The 19,765-nt window shown below is 44.6% G+C and overlaps 1 protein-coding gene across 1 annotated transcript; it reads right to left on the minus strand.

Annotated features, from left to right (window-relative positions):
• Positions 1–25: 25 nt before the first annotated feature.
• On the minus strand, positions 26–18,353 carry B3GAT2 (beta-1,3-glucuronyltransferase 2). The gene is made up of 4 exons (XM_075046439.1): positions 17,727–18,353; positions 6,176–6,320; positions 541–689; positions 26–462 (listed from the first exon to the last, which is right to left on the minus strand). Exons 1-4 carry the CDS (start codon positions 18,273–18,275, stop codon positions 376–378), a joined length of 930 nt encoding a protein of 309 aa, XP_074902540.1. The 5' UTR covers positions 18,276–18,353; the 3' UTR covers positions 26–375.
• Positions 18,354–19,765: the final 1,412 nt, after the last annotated feature.

Raw genomic sequence — 19,765 nt, forward strand, 5'->3', positions numbered from 1 at the left:
TTTAAAATCAGTTTATAATTACACCATTAAGCTGGATAAATACAAAAAGTATATACATAAATGATGATTTTGAAAATACTCCATTGCAGCCACGTTTCTCGTGATTATTTTTACTATGTGGAAACAGCCTTAAAACAAAGGTAAGTGTCAGTTATTAAGACAAGAGTTCAGACATGCATGCAAACAAGTTAGAACAAAGCACACCCACTTGATTTCCTTATTAGAGTATCTGACCAGTTCCTTTTGTTTCCACAGAAGTCCATCAGATGACCGTTAAAAGGTCTCACGCAGAAGTAGGCTCTTTTAACTGGCTGAACTTAAACACCTTCTGACCCAGCCGTTGTGCTGTACTTCCTGGGTAACCGTGTCTCCAGATCATACCTCAATACTGACCGTGTCCAGGTGGTATTTTGGCTCATTAGCTAGGTTTACTTTTTCTGTTCGTGTGTGCCATACAAGAACCTATAAAACAACATTTGCGTTAGTAGTCATCTACGGAGGCGATACGAAAAGCATTTTAGTAAGTGCGGAAATCAGTACCTTTGTGCAGTTGTTTGCTTTTGGCTCCAGTTCCTCCACTGTTGTTATCTGTTTCAGAAAATCAGATTCTTGCATTCCTGGTTGAGAGCCACGGCGCTTGAATACGGCTTTCGGATGCGACAGAATCACTTGAAGACTCACAGCAAATCCTTGGAGAGAGGGAGCAAAAAAAATGCTAAGAAAAACCTTCAGGCTTTACATTTTCACGCAAGTCACGCTTAAGCCTAGAAATCTCCCATCCTCTTTTTAAAAAGGTGTAGATTTGATTATATGGATAGACGATATATTTGGAAGGTTTGTAGATCCTATCTTGTTTTGTTTTGCCCTGAAGGTGCAATTGCATTTTTTTAATTGCACCGTATTTTCAATGTATTTAATCCATTTCCCATCGTGCAGAGAATATACGCTTTTTTGCCTGAAGAGTCAGGTATTGCTAAGATCTCAGACTATCCTTTCTTTTTACTTTTAATTAAGAAATAAAACTGTATTTTAGGTAAAATAAAGTGTATAAAATTTATATTGTACAAAAACTTCTAAGTTTAAAGGTGAGAGTCAGAAAAAAAGGTTAAAATACGTTGCTTAGATGTAACAACTGTGGTCTTTAGAGATTTTTTTAGCCTTTAGAGAGTTCTGATGTTATTGTTGCTGAAAGACAAGTCCTACTCATGTTTTGCCTTGCGCACCGTGTAGTTATTGTGGACTTGCGAATCGTTTTCATCAGCAGCAGTCTGCAGGACAGCCTGCAGCTGAGCTGCGCATTGCACAGTGCGACTGAAAGGGCTTCATCAGTGCACATGCCTCTCTCTGCAATGCGTTTCTCTAATAACATATGTCAGGTCCCTCAAAGGGAGATTGCAAACTGAGAAATCATTAGTTTGAACAAACTCACCCTCTCTGAAGCAGCTCTCATGAGTCTCCAACTTGCCATTATTTATAGAACTCTCCAGTTTTCATTCAGCAAGGTTCAGTCGCATGTATGCTGCTTTAAGTATGACTCAAAACTCAACTGATAAAACTTGTAAAGAAAAATTATGTTTGTGACTCCTCATGTCTAATTGCCAAACCTACCAAAGAAATCCTTTTTTTCATCAGTTCAGAGTGGTTCCAGCTGTCCCTTTATGACAGCAGTAGTAACAGTTTTGACATCTGTTCTGGAAAACTGTAAGAACATTTAATTCCAAAGCCAGTATTAAAATTTTCTCATTTAAAAATGAGTGTAACTTTCTCTAGTGGAATATAAATCTATCCCCTTTTTTACTAGAATTACCTTGCTGCTCTATTTTCCTTGAATGTATCTACGGCTTTTATGGGAGCCTTTTAGAGAGGAAAATACAAGGAAGTAATTACTACATCACATGTAAAGGCGGCATACTGAAACCACTTTTTATCTTAACTATTGTGCTCTTGCTTGTAGCAAAGCACAGGAAGATACCAGATTTTTTAAATTTTTTTTTTTTTTACCATAAAGATTTGGACACTGCAGATGAAGACTACAGGTTCGATGTAAACTGAGGTCCCAATTCACTGACAGACACGGTTGAAGAAAACACATTTCAGTTTATACATTATATCCTGCCTAAGATAAAAAAGAATAGGTGTCTGGATGGAAAGGCCTTATCCACACCCTGCAGATTACTGAGTACAAGACTTCCAGGAGGTGTGAGATTTTGGCTGTAGCCTGTCCTCACTCCATGTGGTTAAGCTCTGCAGCCTGCACCACCTGCTAGCAGCAGTGCTGGGATGCAGCAGTGCTGGGATGCAGCTGCTCCCTGCTGCAGCTGCTGGGTTTAGGCAAGTGGTACCAGGCAAAAGAATGGCAGTTTGGACTTTTCTTCCCAGGTAGGTGTTTGTCTTCAGCCGGCGACAGGCCTTTCTTGCTCCCTGTGACTTGTAGCCTGGCTGTGAGGGAGCACAAGGTGGGCTCCATCCCAGGGCTGTTCGTAGCCATGTGTAATCATTTGTGAAGAGCTGAGGTTGGGAGTTTGAACTCCCTCAGCAACAGGCAGCTGCAGTGCATACAGCCAGCTTTCTGCACTTCGAAAGATCACCATAGGCTTACCACTGATGAACAAATTGGCCTGGTTCAGTTCAGTATTTTTGGTAAGGGGTTGTTTGGGGTTTGTTTTTTTTTTTCCTCAGTATAAATTTTTGGTGCAACTGGGCTTTAGTATGGTTGGTATTTTGGGCCCCTCAATCAAATGTTTGCTTTGCAAGGGAAGGCATTGTTGGAGCCCTGATCAGCTGTGTGAGCTGCTGTTTCTTTTTAAAGAGATTTAAGATGTAGTTTTTAAGATTTAAGCTGGTCATCCATAAAGGAGAAAATGAAGTAAACGCCAAAGTTAATGTAGTGCCCTAGTTTTTAGAGTGGAGAAGGAATCCCATTCTAAGCAGAAGAGACATGCAGATTTTCTGCTGCTTATCTTGGTGTGTCTCAGCTTGGCTCCCTCACCCCCATACCCCATACCTTAATTTCTCCTAGGTTCTGGTGTTGCAAAGCTTGCTCCTCTGTTGAGAAAATTGGATTCAGTTCCTGAGGGTAGATTTCTGCTATGCACAGATCTTCAGATGTGCCATGCCCCCTGCACATAACATGTGCCCTTGCTACCATGCTATTGCAAACTGCCATTTTAGGGTGCTATCAAAAATCCCCCACATTTTCAGGCATCAAATAAAAGTCAAATTACTGAGTGTTGCACACATGGCAAGGACATGGACTACAGTGCACTGACTGGCCTGAGGTTTGTTTCTTTGATCAGTGGTCATGCAGTGTTTGTTTCTTAAAAGAATCCTGTAAGTAAGTCAGCCACTTGAAAAGATAAAATAGTTCAAGGAGGCTTATCTCCTGGCTGTCTAGTTCTGAGGAGATGGCTCAGGTTTTGACCAGACTGGCACTAGTAATTTCTCTCAGTAGATAATGATCCTGTAATAATAGATGAAAAGACACTGTTATTTTGAATTCTATCCCCAAACAGGGATTAATCTGGGATTACTGTCTCCACCGCAGCATAACTGAACAGTTCTACACACATACAATTCTTTTACATGACTGCTATTCCTACAATAATAGGGCTTAAGTTCACATGAAATGCCACAGGGCAATTTCATAGCCGGAGTATGAAGAGGTGTCTTGGGTTTTTTGTGTTTAATGCAGGGCTGGAAATTAAATCTAATTGGCTGAAGAGCCACCTAGATAAAAATTAATTTGTTGGAGGACAAGATACCTGGGAGACACGGCAAAGATTACATCTGTGCTTCTGTCTACGGAAGCTGTTTCTGTTAATTCACACCTTGACTTGTGCTAGACCAATGGCTTCTGTTAAAAGGCAGAACCATTTTTCTTCATCCGGTTAGATTGAGCCAGCCTTTAAAGATTTTGTTGCTGTGATTAATGCCTTTACTTCCTGAATGCTCTAGATAGGATACTAGCTGAAGGCAAGCTAGAAACTGAGAGCGTTTACCATTTCCAAAGTGTGTAAATGAGCACCAGCTCAGTGCTGATGTTGAAATGGATATACTGGTTTCCACATAGTTCAAGGTACTACCTTTGGCTTGTTGAACATGCCATGGCTTAGGATCCACTTCTTTCAAGTTACCTTCTCCCCGTGACATACTATGTATGTGGATTGCAGTAAGGCAGAGATGCTCAACCAGAAGTTTTTGCAGTTCACAACAAAGGCATCCGCTGACAGTTAATTCACCATGAAAGAGGCTCTCAATTTCAAACTCCTTATGTGCAGCATATGGTATAACCTAAACTGCTTGTATATTTGGCACCAGCAGATAGCAGAATGCCAGTGATGTACTACAGCATGGACTTAGGTTTGTTAGCAAGTCCTCCAGGTCCCCAGGGGGTATGTTGGGGAGTTGGGGTGGCAAGGGTGGAAAACGGAGTGTTAACACATCATCCTGTAGACTGCACCTGTTCAGACACCTATGCAGTTCTGGATTTACAGGTTCTGTTCTGTTTGTCTGTGCCCTTCCACTGTATTCCTGAGGAAAATGAAGATGCAAACTTAACATAACTTTTTACCAGCCTACACAGCATCCATTTCTCTCCTTGCTGAAATTAAAAATGTAATTTAATTTCTTCAGTTATTTTTTGAAGGCTAATAGAAGTTCTCTCACAAAGTAGTAACTCCTTGTTCATGGATCTGTAATAACTCCTACACTCTCAACACTTGTATCTTTGTCTCTATAACCCTCCCTTCCGTGGCTTCGGTAAAAGTCTGAGCAGGTGATGCTGCTAATGGAGCTGCTATTCCCTCATGCCAGTGTTTCAGCCAGCAACTGCAAAGCATAAACAACAACTTAAGAACTTTCCACATATCCCTCTGTGTCTGGGTTAGAGTCCCTCAGCTTTTTGCCTGCTGCTAATGAATTATGAACCATGCTATCATCTTTATAATGCCCATAAGTAACCACTTCTACAGCATAGTATCAGTATGTATCTATATATCCACAGGCAGAGACTGTTAAAATGCACAGCTGCAGTCCTCAACAGGCTGCACAGGTTTGGGGATTGACATACATACTTCTCCCCTGAGGAATGCCTCTAGCTGGACACTCAAGTATTTATTTTCATGCCAGGTGATACTATTAACTTCAAATGCTTCTACAGTGCAGAAAAGTTCACCTGTTCATGTTTCTGTCTTTGAGGTGTTAACAACTATTAGTTCTCCTTTACTCTTCTAAACTAATTGTACTGTAAGTACTGTATATGTTTTTAATCAAACATTTCAATCCATATAAAAATATTCTCTTGAGATGAGAAAGCACTGTCCTTTTCCCTCCCCCAAAACCCATGGGTATCAGAAAAAAGAAAATGGCTGGCTATTTCTACCCTGTTCTTGCCCTTGTATTCCTACTTTTCCCCTTCTCTCTCCTTCCTGAAAACAGAAGATTTTTAAATGCAAATATCGTATCATTTGCTGGGAAACCAGCTGCTGCTACATCAGAAATTGGACTTCTGCACAGTGGTGATTCATGTGGCAGTTGTGAATATATACAAAAGATTGTCTAAGCCTGGACTGACAGCAAGACAGAGCTATGTGGTGTGCTAACTTCACAGCAGAAGATTGATTAGATCCATTTTGAAGCTTTTCTGCCTTCATCTACTAGGCTATAGCTGTCAGTGATTTTTCCCCTAAGCTCAGTGTTTCAAACTATATCCATCTACAGTTATCACCGTCATTCCAAATAAACAATAAAAAATGAGTAATTTCATGATAAAGTAGCATTTTGCAACACGAGGTCTAAGAAGGGTCTGCATTTATACTGCCTGGTGTAGATTGATGACACAATGAAAGGCATGGGCTCCTTGCAAAAATTAATTGGATGAATTAGTTTACAATTAACTTGTTTCAGACAAACAATTTACACAACATAAAAGCCACGTTGCCACATAAAATTAAAAACAAGTGAAAGTAAGTTCAGATATCACCAAGCAGCAACTTGATTAGACGAGATGGGCAAGCTAAGACTTCAGGATATTTAGTGCTGAAGGGCTACATACAGCGGATGTGCTTCAGAAGTTTAAAAGCTGCCTACACCGAGCATCTGTTTCTGTCCCACTCATAAAAAATGTAAGAACAGTTATTATGAGAAGCATTCATGTATCATGAAACCTGGTACTTACCTGCCATGTCAATAGCAAAGGGCCTGTCAGCTCTCCAGCCAGTGTACCAGCCAACGACTTTGCCGTTTTCCACGACTGGGCGCTCGTACCGTCGTCCTCCTACCAGTCCCACGGGCCAGACCGACACTTTGCGGGTTGTACGCATCTGCAAGAGGCAGACACAGTGTGAGTGCATGCACGTTTTCCTAGTAGGCTTTTTTTGTACATGTTGGTGGAAAGCCTACACATTAATCATCAAGACTAGGTATTTAAAAGCAATTCTAGCTTACAGATTTCAGCCGAGCAGAGTAAGTATTTGAAAGCTGCATGTGCCCACTCATTTTCTGTGAAATCTCCAGCTCTTTAGCCCAGAGGCACGTCAATTCTACTGAAAACATCCTATTCATATTATTTTTTATAACAAAAACTTTAAAAGCCATGAAAAAACAGTATTTGTTTTCTTGTTTGTTTGGGTTTTCAAAGGTGTAGTAGATCTTTTTTGTCTGCAAGACTATAGCATTCTTGCAGTAAGCTTATTTCTGTAGATTGCTGATGTATCATACAAGCCCAGCAAGAGAGAATATTACAATAATGATTAACAAATACACACTTCATTAAGACAAGTACAATTACTTTGAGACTGGTAACAAATACACCGAGTACAGGAAATTGTGACACAGGACTCCTACCTGCAACATACCAGATTTGTACAATAGATGCAGCTCAGAGCTATTAAAGGGTCACAAAAAAAATAGATTAAGTTTAGGCTAAGCCTTTTTAACTTCTACATCTTCTCTTGAAAAGCTCTGCTAAGTTTCTGAGAAGGACAGAAAGCAGGTCGGGCAGGATGCTTCTGGTAGTTTGCCATTAGTAACGGGAGTTTTTCCCAATGGTGTAACTGTAACTAAATGCAATTCTGGAAACGTGATCCTCATCTAAACTAGAGAAATCTACAAATACTAAAAAATTACTCTAGTAAAAAGTGTGCATGACTGGGAGTCAGTGAATCCAGTTCACTGGTTAGTAGACCATTTTCTTCAGTAAACGGGAGATAACATGACACGAACCCTGATGTGCTGATCCCCATGGGAAAATCACTGACAGTCTGGCGTGAGAACTTGAGAAGACGAGTGCACAGACACAGCAACTTGCACAATTTAACAACACCGATTCAAAAGCCACTGTTTTAACTATTGTGTTTAAATATGCTCCTATTTAAGCAAGTATTAAACTATTTCAGTGTAACATGGGCTTAATTTGATGGATTTTTAAAACAATCTCTTGTCTTCTGTTGTAGTTGAGGCCTATTCCTTAGGGAAAGGTTATCCCTTTCTCCTTCCAAGCACTCCTCTTAGCAAAAACAAACACAGTTTTACATATTTGTAACTGCAGTCCCCTATCGATAGATGTTGAAGTAAAAGACAACCTTGGTTAAATATTAAACACTTCCCTCTCTTTCTGCCAAGGTGAAAGATTTATCATGCATATCATCTAGACTCCCAGAAGATGCACCAGAAAAAACAAAGACATCACGTCACTCTTGTTCACATTTCTAAGCTAGAAACATCAGCAGATTCTTAGGAGAACCTTCACATAGGGAAGGCATACAATACTTATTTAAAAATCCACAAACTTGTATGTGCACACAGAAGAGAGGCATGCACCTTCTCCCTTTGTGTACCTCTAAATTTGTTTAGCAAAATTTTCTCACTTCCATCCTAGTAACTGTTGCAGCAAGTCAGACCCTCTCACTCATCATCAGCAGTCCATACTGTGTAAGAACAGGGTTTGTATACAATTGGCAATATAGGCATTTCTCATGACAAGGATTCTATCCAAACCATTGACTATTTAATTGCCAGTGAGAGACTGCCATGAATCTCTCTACAGATGATTGTTAAATGTGTTTGTCTGTAACTGTTCTCCCTGCTTAAGATTATTTTTCCAATCTCTCCCACTCCTCCATTTAGGAAATGCAGAGTTAGCAATCAACTGCTTGGATATGGAAATCGGTCAAATCTCCTCATGAAGAGCTTTTAACTGTGGCTTGAATGATACATTCATTTTGCAAATTTTTCTAACGGTGATTTGTATTAACATCCAAACACATCAGACATGGACACAGGGCATCACCCTGTTGGGCTTGTCTACACAGGCAAGTTTCCAATAGGTTTTCAAGGGCATGTTCAAGCCACATACACCCAACTGTGCTACACCAATATTAACCCCAGGACGAACACAGACACCCAGTAACTTTTTTGTGTTGCCATTAATACTTTCTGGAGGGTATGGATACCTGAACAAATTACTACTGTACTGATTTACAGCATTTTAGCTACCCCATGCCAATTGCCTGTACCCATGGTAAACATAAAACGCCTCAAGACAAGAGCGGGCACGCTCTGACTACAAGAGGGTAGCTAATGCGCGGTAAGCCCGTACCCTGCCTTTTTGCACAGTAAGCATTTGGGCAGCTGTGCTGCAAAATGAGCCAGATCACAGGAGACTTCTGAATTGGGTCAATAGCAGCCACAGCATTTATGCTAGGAGAAACAGACTGATTTACGGTAATACTTTACCATACACAGTGTGTAGGAAAATCTTGTCAAGGAAAAGTATCTCACTGACCTCATGAAACCAGCATGAAATGACCCAGAAAGTTTTAATTATTACAGACTTGGGTCCATCTCAGTGCCTACAAGTTAAGTCAGTAAAGTCACCACACATCAGAGGGAAGTAAGTAACCCTTTACAGAGCTCTGTATTTTGTCCTTGGGTTTCTTTATTCTCACAGGTTACATTTCTGGAGAATGAAATAAGTGGGTGTCAAGAATACAGCAATCCCTTTAAGTAAAAACTGAACGAGCACATCTAGACCGGTATTTATGCTAATTCTGAAATACCTTACAGCTGCAGGATATGCTAGGCAGATGAAAGTAGGAATATTTCTTTTAATCTTCTGAGAATAGCATTACTGCAGTTAACATACTGATGCGTTAAGGCTGTATTTATGTATGATGGGAAGAAAGCTATTATTTGGATTAAAAGGCCAGCTTGCATCTGGAATTTGATGCTGCTAATCATTGGGACACAAAAAGGTGATTCAAAAACATGTTAATTCTAAATAGCTTTATTGCTGTGGGTTAAACAACTGCCAAAATCCTATAACTTACAAACAGCTTCCTAAATTACTCTTCCATCTGTCATTTTAATGTGCAGTAGCACATGCTGTCTTAATACTCAGCATTTTAAGCCCTAGTAGCTCATGAATGGTTATTCATCTTACACTTAACTCTCTGTAAGTTAAGCATCTGGTCTATCCTAGTTAGACTTCTATAGTTAACAAACAGAGATAGGAACCTACTGACGCGATTCATCCTGCCTGGTTTAGAGAGCTATCTTAAGATAGGATGAATATCCTTCTGGCAGTGCTTTTGTCCTCTTATTTACTTTGTGGTTATTTGAAAGGGGATCTTTGGCATAGGAGAAGAGTGATGTACTGGATGGAGGAAGATGAGAAAAGGACTCTGTAAGATGGTAGAACAAACCCAAATGAAGCAGGGAGGGACACAATTGGTAAGGAGCGGGCAAGGAAATGACAGAGGAGAGGAGTAACAACTGACCAAAGAAATCCCAGTGAGGTGATGGGCATGTAACAGTAAATACAGTAGCAACAGAGGAACCACTAAAGAATAACAAACGAAAATGCGGAAAATGTAGCTGAGCAATAAAAGACAGTGATAAAAGCATTGCCAAAAATAGCATCTCATTAGTCAATCAAGAAAAGCTGCTTAATGGGATGCGCCAGACTGATGGATAGGGAAGATACCAAGCCAGTAACAAAATATAAAAGCCCAAGGGGAACAAAGGCAAATGACAAACAGAAGGAAACATGACCATACTTCCTACAGTGAAAAGGCCTCCAGACTGGAACAACCACCCTAGTGTTTTTGCAGCATGATGTTGATGCGTTTCTATTTGGGATTCAAAGCTCTCAGCAAATGCAGACCTCGCTGCCACATCCAGTAAGCTTTTTTTCTCTCCCCATTCTCTATCACTTCAACCCCCGTGTAATTTGTGATCTGCACTGGTCAGGCTACAGGTTATCGTCCAGGCTCACCCCCCCCACTCCCCAGCACTGCAGGACTCACACACATTCCTATGCAAAATTCCAATTTATTATTACCAGAGATGGGATCTAGAGCTCCTTCACTACAACCCTTCCACAGGGGAAAGTGTTATGGGTTAAAGCACAAGCACAGCCAGGTTCCCTGTCAGGTCCCACACAGGCATCCTGCATTACTCACAGGTTATTTAAAGCCAAATGCTTCAACAAAACTTACGTGACTGCACTACAAGACAGAGGAATAGCTCAGCTGCAACAACGCTATGCCCGTTTACTTAGGCATTAAATGGAGCTTCTGGCCCTACTTACCATTACTTCAAAGGAGGTACTGAGTCACAGAAAATCTGTGCCAGTGTTTTTTGTGGTTCAGGGACTGCGATGCTTAGGGGATAGTAACTTCTAAAAGCAAGTTTGTTGTCAGTGAACTTGACTGTAAAAGGTATGTCTCCATGGGAAAACTTGTAGAAAGGGTCTAGAAATCAAAAAAATTGTCAATCATTGATTTAGCCTGCTCTGCAACCCTCGCAGGTGATGTGATTTAGTGCTTCACCATCCTCACTATTAGAAAGCTTTTTTCCAAACATCTGCCTTAAACCTCCTTTGCTGACTTGTACCCAAATCTACACTGCAGAGGGAGGATACATTAACTCCCCCTTCTCTCAAGCAACATTTTACATATCGGATACAATGATTAATGCTTCTAAATTATACCAGCATCCTTGGGCACAAATGTCAATATTGCCTCCCTACAGGAGAAAACTGTACTAAATTTAACTAAAGCAGTTAGGAGCCAATTTCTCTGGATTGGGAAGACTTCCAAAACATTTGCTATTCATGTTTCCTTTTGGCCCTTCTACTTACCAATTCTTTTTCTCATCCTACTTTCTGTTATTCCACTAGGTCGTGTTCACTGTACCTCTGAACAGCCGCTGACCATTCGTAATTAATTTCACAGTAACAGTATCAGTTTCACAGGTAAGAAAAAGACTGCTGTCAAACTGCAGAAACAGAGAGTGCTTGGTATTTTGTAACCCAGAGTCCTTCGCTTGGATAAATCTGTTTCAAACAGCTTTTTCTGTCACTGTTTCCTCTCATTTTTAAGCTGTTCCATTGTTTCTCTACCAGTCTTTTCTAATCCAGCCTCTTTAGCATAGGTATTACATGTCTACGTGGAAGGGGAATGTCAGTGTGCATTTAAAATCTGTCATGTATTCTTACATCATTTATATACTAGAAAGGTATTTAATGCACTGCTAACTCATATTTAGATCCTTTTTTATTATGAAGAAAATAACTAATGACTGCCAGCTAATATTAAATTCTGTCTAGACTACTGTTATTTTTAAGACTCCAGCAAAAACTTGATTTTTCCAACCAGCTCCAAGAGATACAATGAAAGATATCTCCATGTTTTCAAAGATAAACAGATTCACTTATACTACTTCTAAATCTTTTGCATAAATATATCCATTAAAAAAAACCACAGAAGTTAGCTTAATACAGTGTAAAAAGATTAGGACAGTTATGTGAAAATTATTAAAGGAGAATTCACCCCTCCCTGGTCAAAGCTGGAATACATACTAAATATTCACCTTTTCTGTAATATCTTTTTTTAGTTGCTCTCAAAATACTTTACAAAGACGATCATGGGGAAACTGAAGCCTGCGTGACATGTAACGCCCGCAAGTATTTCTGTTCTATTTTTAATAACAAAGATTTTTTTTTCGGGCTACAAACTGTTAAAAGCCATTAGAATATCTGCTACCTTCATACACACCTTCTGGGAGAGCAAAGGGCAGGGGCATAAGAAAATGTTTTCAGTCTGAATCACTCACACAACTTGCCCTCTGCTCTGCAGTGCCACTGTGAAAATTACCAGAGTTGGACAGCCCTAACCTTCAATGAGGTGGTCCCATCCATTAGCCAAGACAAAATGTTTCCTATTTTCCCCTCAGTTCTTCATGAATCTTTGTTCCCATCTGGCTGATTTGAGGATGATCCTACCTGGACAATTTAGGCCACTACATAAGCAATAGCATACCTTCAAAATTTTAGGGAATTTCTGTTTAATTTGATGTTTAAGTTACTCCTGTGCAGAGCAATCCAGCTGACTGTCCTCTTCACCGATCATATTCTTACCTTCTCTGTGGCTCCGTGAATCTTGAGTTACCTGCAAAGACTACCTCAACTTCAGGAACAGGGCTTGAGCTCTCTCTCCTCCTACCTCCTTTCCAGCTTCAACTCTACCATCATAGCCAGGGCATTCTTGTGCAGGCAACAGCTACAGCAAATTGCATTCTGGTTCCCAACTCAGTGGGCAACAGGGCTAACTGCTGAGCTCTTAAAACAAAAGTTTGCAGTTTTTTTCCCTTAGAAATGACAATTCACGCTGCAAGGCTGTATTCAAATTACACCTTATAGTGTGGCTTCCTCTAAGGAGACTCAGTCTGCAAACCCTTGCCTTGCACTCAGACCAGATAGTGGTATATGTCACACTTGCATGCTCTAGGCACCCAGTGAATCTTGTTATGAAATTTTAGACACCAATGACCAAAGGGCTAGGGGTGGCAGTAAGGCAGATCATAGTTTTAAATATGAGCATTTTAATTTCACATACATCTCAGTTTAGGTGTCTGAGCAAAATACAAGCAAAGGTGACAGATATAACCTAGGCAGGAATCTCTAAAAATCAATCCATTTCTGAATGCAGCAAGCTCGCTTTCTCACACATGCTGAAGACCTTTACTCGTGTTCTTTGTACTCCTTACGCAGCTCACCCCTCACCCTCAAAAGCTTCAGGGGAGGCTGCACAATCAACAGCAGCGTGGACCTCCAACACTAATTCCTCCAACTTGCATATGTATCCACACACAGACCAAGGAAGTGGTGGCCTTTGGCCAACTACTCGAAATACAGAAAGGGCAGAGAAAATACCCAACATGTAGAAACGCATGAATGATGCGAAGAATTAAGGGAAATGGAACTTGACTATGTCTATCGTCGGTTTCAAGCACTTAAGCTAATCTTGTTTTTAAAATTTCTCTATGAAGGTGGAATGCCAGTTTTCTGTAAGGTTTTCTTTCCGGCAGTCTAAAAATATGAAATTGGCAGTTGCTAGGCATCAGTCACAATATTACAATAACTTGTATTCAGGAATAAGATGAAGCACAAACGCAACAGAAACTGTAACAGAGTCACTCCAAAAAGAACAGCCTATAGTAAAAAATAGAAGTTATGACGACTCATGTAGAAACATCTGTAAGGCATATCAAATACAGTAGTTGGGATTTCAGGCCTCTCAGTGGCTTTTTTTATGAACATAGGCTGATGTTCAACTGACAAAAGATACTTTCAGAAAGCGGACTGTTGTTTTTGATGGAGAGATGCAGATGGACCCCTCCAAGTGAACAGATCATACCTGAGCAGAAAAAATAGAAATTATTTTTGAGGTCTGGATCCCAAAATAATAAATTACAAAATACAATATGCCAGAACCACCAGCACTGAAGTAAAAGCATCGTTTTTCACCTGACCACCATTACATTCTCAAGCAGAAACACCTGGGAATAACTTAAAAGGCCACACCTCCACTCCTGCAAATATTTCTTCATGGTTGCTGCAGCCTCACTTAGTACTCTAAAGAACTGCACAATCACTAAACAAATTGGTGCTTTCCCTGAAGCCTTTCCGGGGAAGGGGAGCCTTTCATAACAAAATACTCAGTTAAGCCAATGCTGAGCAGAGAGACAAACCAGGCTCTCCACCTTACCCTAGAAAAGACAACTAAACCTGCTCACACCCTACCCAGTTTGACTTTGAAGACATAGTTTTTCCAGTCAAAAATTAAGTAATATGCCCATATGCCATTGTACGTCCTAGGAAAAAAATTATAAACAGCACCAGGGGTTCCAGATGTACTACAGATGGTGACATTTTCCAGAAAAACACTACTGTAAACTGTTGGGGGTTTTTTTTCCCCTGATTTCCATGAAACACATTTTGCCCAGGTCTATTGGGCCCAGCTCATTCCATATCAAATATAAGTTACTCATTCCTGTAAGTACCAGACAAAAGTACTTTGGACAGAGATTAGAATTTCCTCATCAAAAACTCTTAGAAGTATCCCATGGCATTTCATGTCAAAGCACACTCCTTTTTGATCATGCCCTTACGGTTTACACACCTCCACTCACAATAAAGCCTTTGCTGATTTTGCTTTGTTAAAAAGGTTCCGTTTTCTGTAAGGGCACTAGGGAAACCCACAGCAAAGGAGCTGCCTTAAACATATTCCTTCACTGACATGCAGTTCCCTGGCACGCCTTCTGCTCCATAGTCATGCTTTTTTGACCTCTGAGCAAAATGTGCCCCTAACACCAGTGCTTCTGTCATGTTGGTTTTACGGTCCTAACTAGCCTTGATTCCCACCTTCCCAAGCCCTCACTGCTGTTACTGAAACCAACTTTGATGCAGAAGAGAGCCATTACAAACAAGACAGACCTACTATTTCGTAAGCCAGCAAATATAGATAACTACTTGTGGGCAGATGTTAGCAGACATTGCTGCTGGCAGTTTGGGACCCACACGTCCCCATGCCCGTGTCAGTGACACGCTGAAGGTGAGCCAGCCAGCACAGGATGGTGGTAGGACCAGAATTCAGAGCTCCTGTCTCATCCCTCTACGTTTATACTACCCTCCCCAGTGAGCAGACTACAGTTTATCAGACCTCCTTTGGGATTACGTGACTGCAGGTCTGGAGAATTGTTCCTGGCAGGGTAACAAACTGAAAAGAAAAATCCCTCTCAGGTATTGTTACCACCGCTTTCATGACAGGAATTACTACCAGTTTCCATCTGCACACCTCGCGTTCCGAAGCTGTTCTCTTCATGCTTGGAGAAGACAAGCATAGTTCACCCTCATAAATCAATCAATTCCGGAAGGAAAGATCAGGATTTACACAGACCCATCAAGCCAGAATCCATAAAGAGAGAAAAGTTTTTTTAACAAGAAAAACCAAACAACCCTCAAGCAGTGCCTTGACTGAAAACGAGACTACTGGTTCCCTCCAAACACAACCTCCCACTCGTCGTAAAGGTGCATTCTGCTGACAAAGCCTGCCAAGGGACTTCCCTTAACTTTGCCAGATCGACAAGGCATTCCCCGTGTTACTACCAGTGGCATCCCAGAGACCTTGCGTACGGCTCGTTAGTGACCCCAGGAAACAGTCACGGGAACTTGCAGTGGTAACTGAAGCAAAAGCTCCTTCTCCACTCCTCCAACAGAGCCACCTTCCAACCACCACTTTTCACAGGGAAAACTCATTCATGCACCTGTGTTTGCCTGCGAACACAAGGCTCAGCATAAACACCTCTTCCCCAGCAGCTGAACCCTGATGAAAGAGAAGCCTTAGGACTGCAGAGCTGCATGCTGGAGGTTACCGTTCTTGTTAGCAAAAGGAAACACAGATTGCCTGTTGTGCTTGCAATTTTCAAGGTTAACCCTTCAGACAGATTTATCCCCTTTCTTTCCTGCATTTTCTAGCCAATTAGAGAGGCAATTTGTACTTTTTTGTTTCATCACTCACAGCAATTAGAAGAATAATACAGGAAACAATAAAAGAATAAACCTGACTGAAGCCCCTTTCAGTAGCTGTGGGTCACAAGTGATATGCTTGCCAATACTGTTCCTTTAGCTCGTCCCTAATGTTGGTACTCAAAAAAAAAAAACCAACCCCAAAACCCAAAACAAAAAACAAAAGCAGAGGTTTGTCTCCAAATATCTTTTGTCCCACACTACTCATTGTGGCAAAATGTATTTTCTGCATCAATTTACAGACTCCCTAAGATTGAATCATATTAGTTCTACATCCCCAAACAGAGGTGGACACTCCCATCACATCAAAGACAGGTACATGGAATTACTCTTCATTATAATGCACTAAGCACAGCCATGAGATTTTAAGAAAATCAATTACAACAAAGGTCTAGCCTCCAGGCAAAGGTCTTCAAATTAGCAGTTTCAATGCTGAATGCCAAATGGGCAAAGCAAGTAGAGGATTCCTGCTGAACAGGGACCCTGCACCTGCCCACATACTGGAAACTGAAAGGGACGCGTTACAAATCTAAACACAAACGAACGTAAGCATTTCTAAAATAACTTGCTCTAGGGAATTTCACGTGCTTCACGTTTCTGTGTATCGTGTTCATTTTAACCTACCGACTGTAATGCATGTGAGGAAGCACAATGCCTCCAAACTGCAGAATATGGGCGTACACCGCGAAACACAGTACTGTCCACCAGCGGAAGACATGGACCGCAGTTTATCTGAAGTCCTGTACGTTTCCTAGCTGCAGCCAGTCTACTTTTCCATTTCCCTCCCTCGTTTCCCTGCCAAGGTTACTCTTCTAGCTGTCACGGAGGATGTATACGATCTTTCTTCTGCTGTTTTATGTCCACTTATCAAACACCCCTCCTTCCTGTCAGGGGGAACTCAGAAAGAAAGCTGGATATCCTCTCCCCCCGAGTGCTTGCCAATTCCCACCAAAAAGGAGCAAAGCCCTTCACCAGGGGGCTGCAATAAAGACCAAACCAGGTCCCTTCACAAAAGAGACTCCTGAAAGGGTGTTTAGTTACTACACAAACGATTCGCTGCTTTTAAGAGTGAAAGGCTTCAAAAAGACGGGGCAACTCCACATGAAGGAGTCGGCTGTGGATTAATTCATTCGCGCCAAGGAAAAACTACGAAGGATGGCGACTCTTGATGCGAGTTTGCCCTACAGGGAGAGGGACGCAGCCTGAAAAAAAATAAAGTATCAAAGAGCGCTTTTCATCCTAGTTTTAACAAAACCGCAGGATCCCTTATAGCAACACCGAACTTGCCTCGCTCGGCAGGAAAGCGAGAAAACAGCAGTACAAAGTTGGCGGGGGGGGGGAACGTGGCAGGGAGGGAAAAGAAACTCAAAATGAAGAGAGGGGCGGCCACGCACAGGCAGCGCTGGGGAGCCCGGGTGAGGGACGGGGCGCTGCAAGGCGCCCGCGCCGGGAAGCAGCCTTGGCTCATCCCTGCTCGGCTTTTAGGTGAGGGGCACCGAGGGCTCCGCAAAGCGGGGACGGGGCACAGCCCCGAGCAGCGAGGCGGGACGGGCGCCTGAGGTGGGGGCGAGGAGAGGAGGGAAACGGCGGGCGCCTGAGGAGAGGCGAGATGGGCGCCTGAAGGGAGGGCGAAAAGAGGCGGGAAACGGCGGGCGCCTGAGGAGAGGCGAGAGACGGCAGGCGCCTGAAGGGGAGGCGAGGCGGGCGCCTGAGGGGAGGGCGAAAGAGAGGCGGGAAACGGCGGGCGCCTGAGGGGAGGCGAGGCGAGGCGGGAGACGGCGGGCGCCTGAGGGGAGGCCGGCGGTGGAGCGTCGCTGCCGCGCCCGCCCACACACACCCCCCGCCGCCCGGCACGCACCTCCTGGAAGAGCTCCAGACTGTAGGTGTTGTCGTCGTCGGCGAAGAAGAGCACCCCGGGCTGCGGGGGGGGCAGGTGCTGGTGCCGCTGCCGCAGCCAGGCCAGGCCGGCGTTGCGCTGCTCGGTGGCGCGGGGTAACCCCGGGCGCTTGTAGCGGCGCGGCGTGGGGACGTGGAGGTGAGTGCAGGGCAGGCCGGCGCCCGCCACGAAGCGGCTGACCAGGTCGCTGCGCGCCGCCGCGTCCTCCACCAGGATCCAGTGGAGCCGCGCCACCTGCCGGAAGGTGTTGGCCAGGCGGGTGAGCTCGGCCTTCTGCACCGGGCGGCTGTACGTGGGCGTGATGGCATAGATGGTGGGCAGCGCCGCCTCGGGCCGCCGCGGGGCGGGCGCCCGCGCCGCCGCCGGCCGGGCTCCCCCGCTACCACCGCCGCCGCCGCGGGGGGCCAGGGCGGGCAGCGGCGCCCGGCTGCTGTCGATGTCCAGCACGATGATGACGATGAGCACCCAGGGCAGCAGCAGGAGGAAGCGGCTGAAGAGCAGCGACTTCATCCTTGCCCCCCCCGGCGCCCTCCCGCCGCGCCGCCCCTCAGCGCCGCCCCATGGACGGGCGCGGCGGCGCTCAGCGCATGGCCGGCGGGGGGCGGCCGGCGGCTGCCCCTGCGCCCCGTCCGTCCGCGCTCCTCCGCGGGGCGGCGGCGGCCGGGGATGCGCGGCGTTCCCTCCTGCGGCCGACGGGGGCTCGCCGAGCGGGGCGGCTCGGGGCGCCCCGCGGTGCCCTGCGGCAGCCCGGCGGGGCAGGTGCCTGGCCCCGCTTATGCCGCGAGCGGCCGCCCCTCCTCCTCCTCCTCCTCCTCCTCCTTCTTGTTCTTCACCCTCAGCATCGCCGGGCCGGGCAGGGGCAGGGGCAGGGGGGTGCCGTCGCGGCCGGAGCTCGGCGGGGGTTGCTCCGGGGAGACGCTCCTTCTCCTCCGCTTCCCCGGGCGGCTCTGGCGGTGCGCGGGGGCGGGGAGGGGAGGGCGGGGAGGCGGGAGGGAGGGTCCCCGCGGGCGGGGGCCGGGGGGGTGTGTGTGTGTATGTGTGTGTGTGGCGAAGGGGGGGGGAACTCCCGCCCCGCTCCGCCCCGGCTGCCGCCCCCGGGCGCCGCGGGGAGGTGGGCGGCGGGGTGGGGGGCTCCTTCCCCCGGCGGCGACTTGGGCCGGGACGCCTTGGGCGGGACAGCGGCGGCCGCCCGACGGGCCGGGAGGCGGAGGGGTGCGGTGCCCGAGTAGCGGCGGGCGGCGGTGCTCGCTTCGGTTTTGTTGTTCGGGTTTGGGGTTTGGTTTGTTTGTTTTTTTTTAACGGAGGAATATTTTTGAGCCCCGCAGGAGTAAGGAGTTGTAAATAAGGCGGCCGGTTTGTGCGGCTCCCCTCGTTTTCCTTCGGTGTCTCTTACTCGGTGTCGACCTCCCGGCGCGCCTGCCCTCCTCCGAACCGCGGTTTCCCCGTTTTTCTACCGTGCTGCTTCCCCGTAGATCGGACGGACTTGAGAGCTCCTTTTTAAAAAGCAGTCGTATATGAGAATTTCGTAATAATCCACCTGTCTGTGTTTCGAGACAAAGGCATTCGTCAGGTGCAGCAACACACGTGAAATGCACGGTCTAAAACCTCTTACGAACCCTTTCCTACCGGGGAAGTTTCCGACGCATTTTTACAACGCTCCCTGCTGTCATAACTAAACACTTACTTAGAGCTTGAGTTACGCTTTTAAAACTTCCATGTTGCATAAAAACACAGAGGCACAGCGCTGGTATTCACAAATTACTGAATTCTCCATCACTCTCTGATTAAAACATTTACCCTTGTATAGATCAGACGATGGTCTCGCCCACTTGTGGACTATTTGAGATCAGAAATAGAGTGATTATTCATCACTGATACATTGACTTATTGGTAGGAATAGCGCAGATTAGAGAAATCGGTCATAGTTTTCCCCCCAGCCTCCTTGGCTTAAAAGTACTGCTTTCGCTTCTGTTTTATATGCATCCTTCACATTTGCATGT

This window comes from Buteo buteo, chromosome 15 (genome assembly GCF_964188355.1).
Source record: "Buteo buteo chromosome 15, bButBut1.hap1.1, whole genome shotgun sequence".
NCBI classification, from domain to species: domain Eukaryota; kingdom Metazoa; phylum Chordata; class Aves; order Accipitriformes; family Accipitridae; genus Buteo; species Buteo buteo.

Excerpts from the sequence above, each read along its gene's own strand:
- B3GAT2 (XM_075046439.1), bottom strand. The coding sequence starts at position 18,275 with ATGAAGTCGCTGCTCTTCAGCCGCTTCCTCCTGCTGCTGCCCTGGGTG. Across the intron at positions 690-6,175 it reads CTTTGCTATTGACATGGCAG|GATTTGCTGTGAGTCTTCAA; the intron begins GTAAGTACCAGG and ends CCTCTCTCCAAG. Across the intron at positions 463-540 it reads AAGCAAACAACTGCACAAAG|GTTCTTGTATGGCACACACG; the intron begins GTACTGATTTCC and ends GTTGTTTTATAG.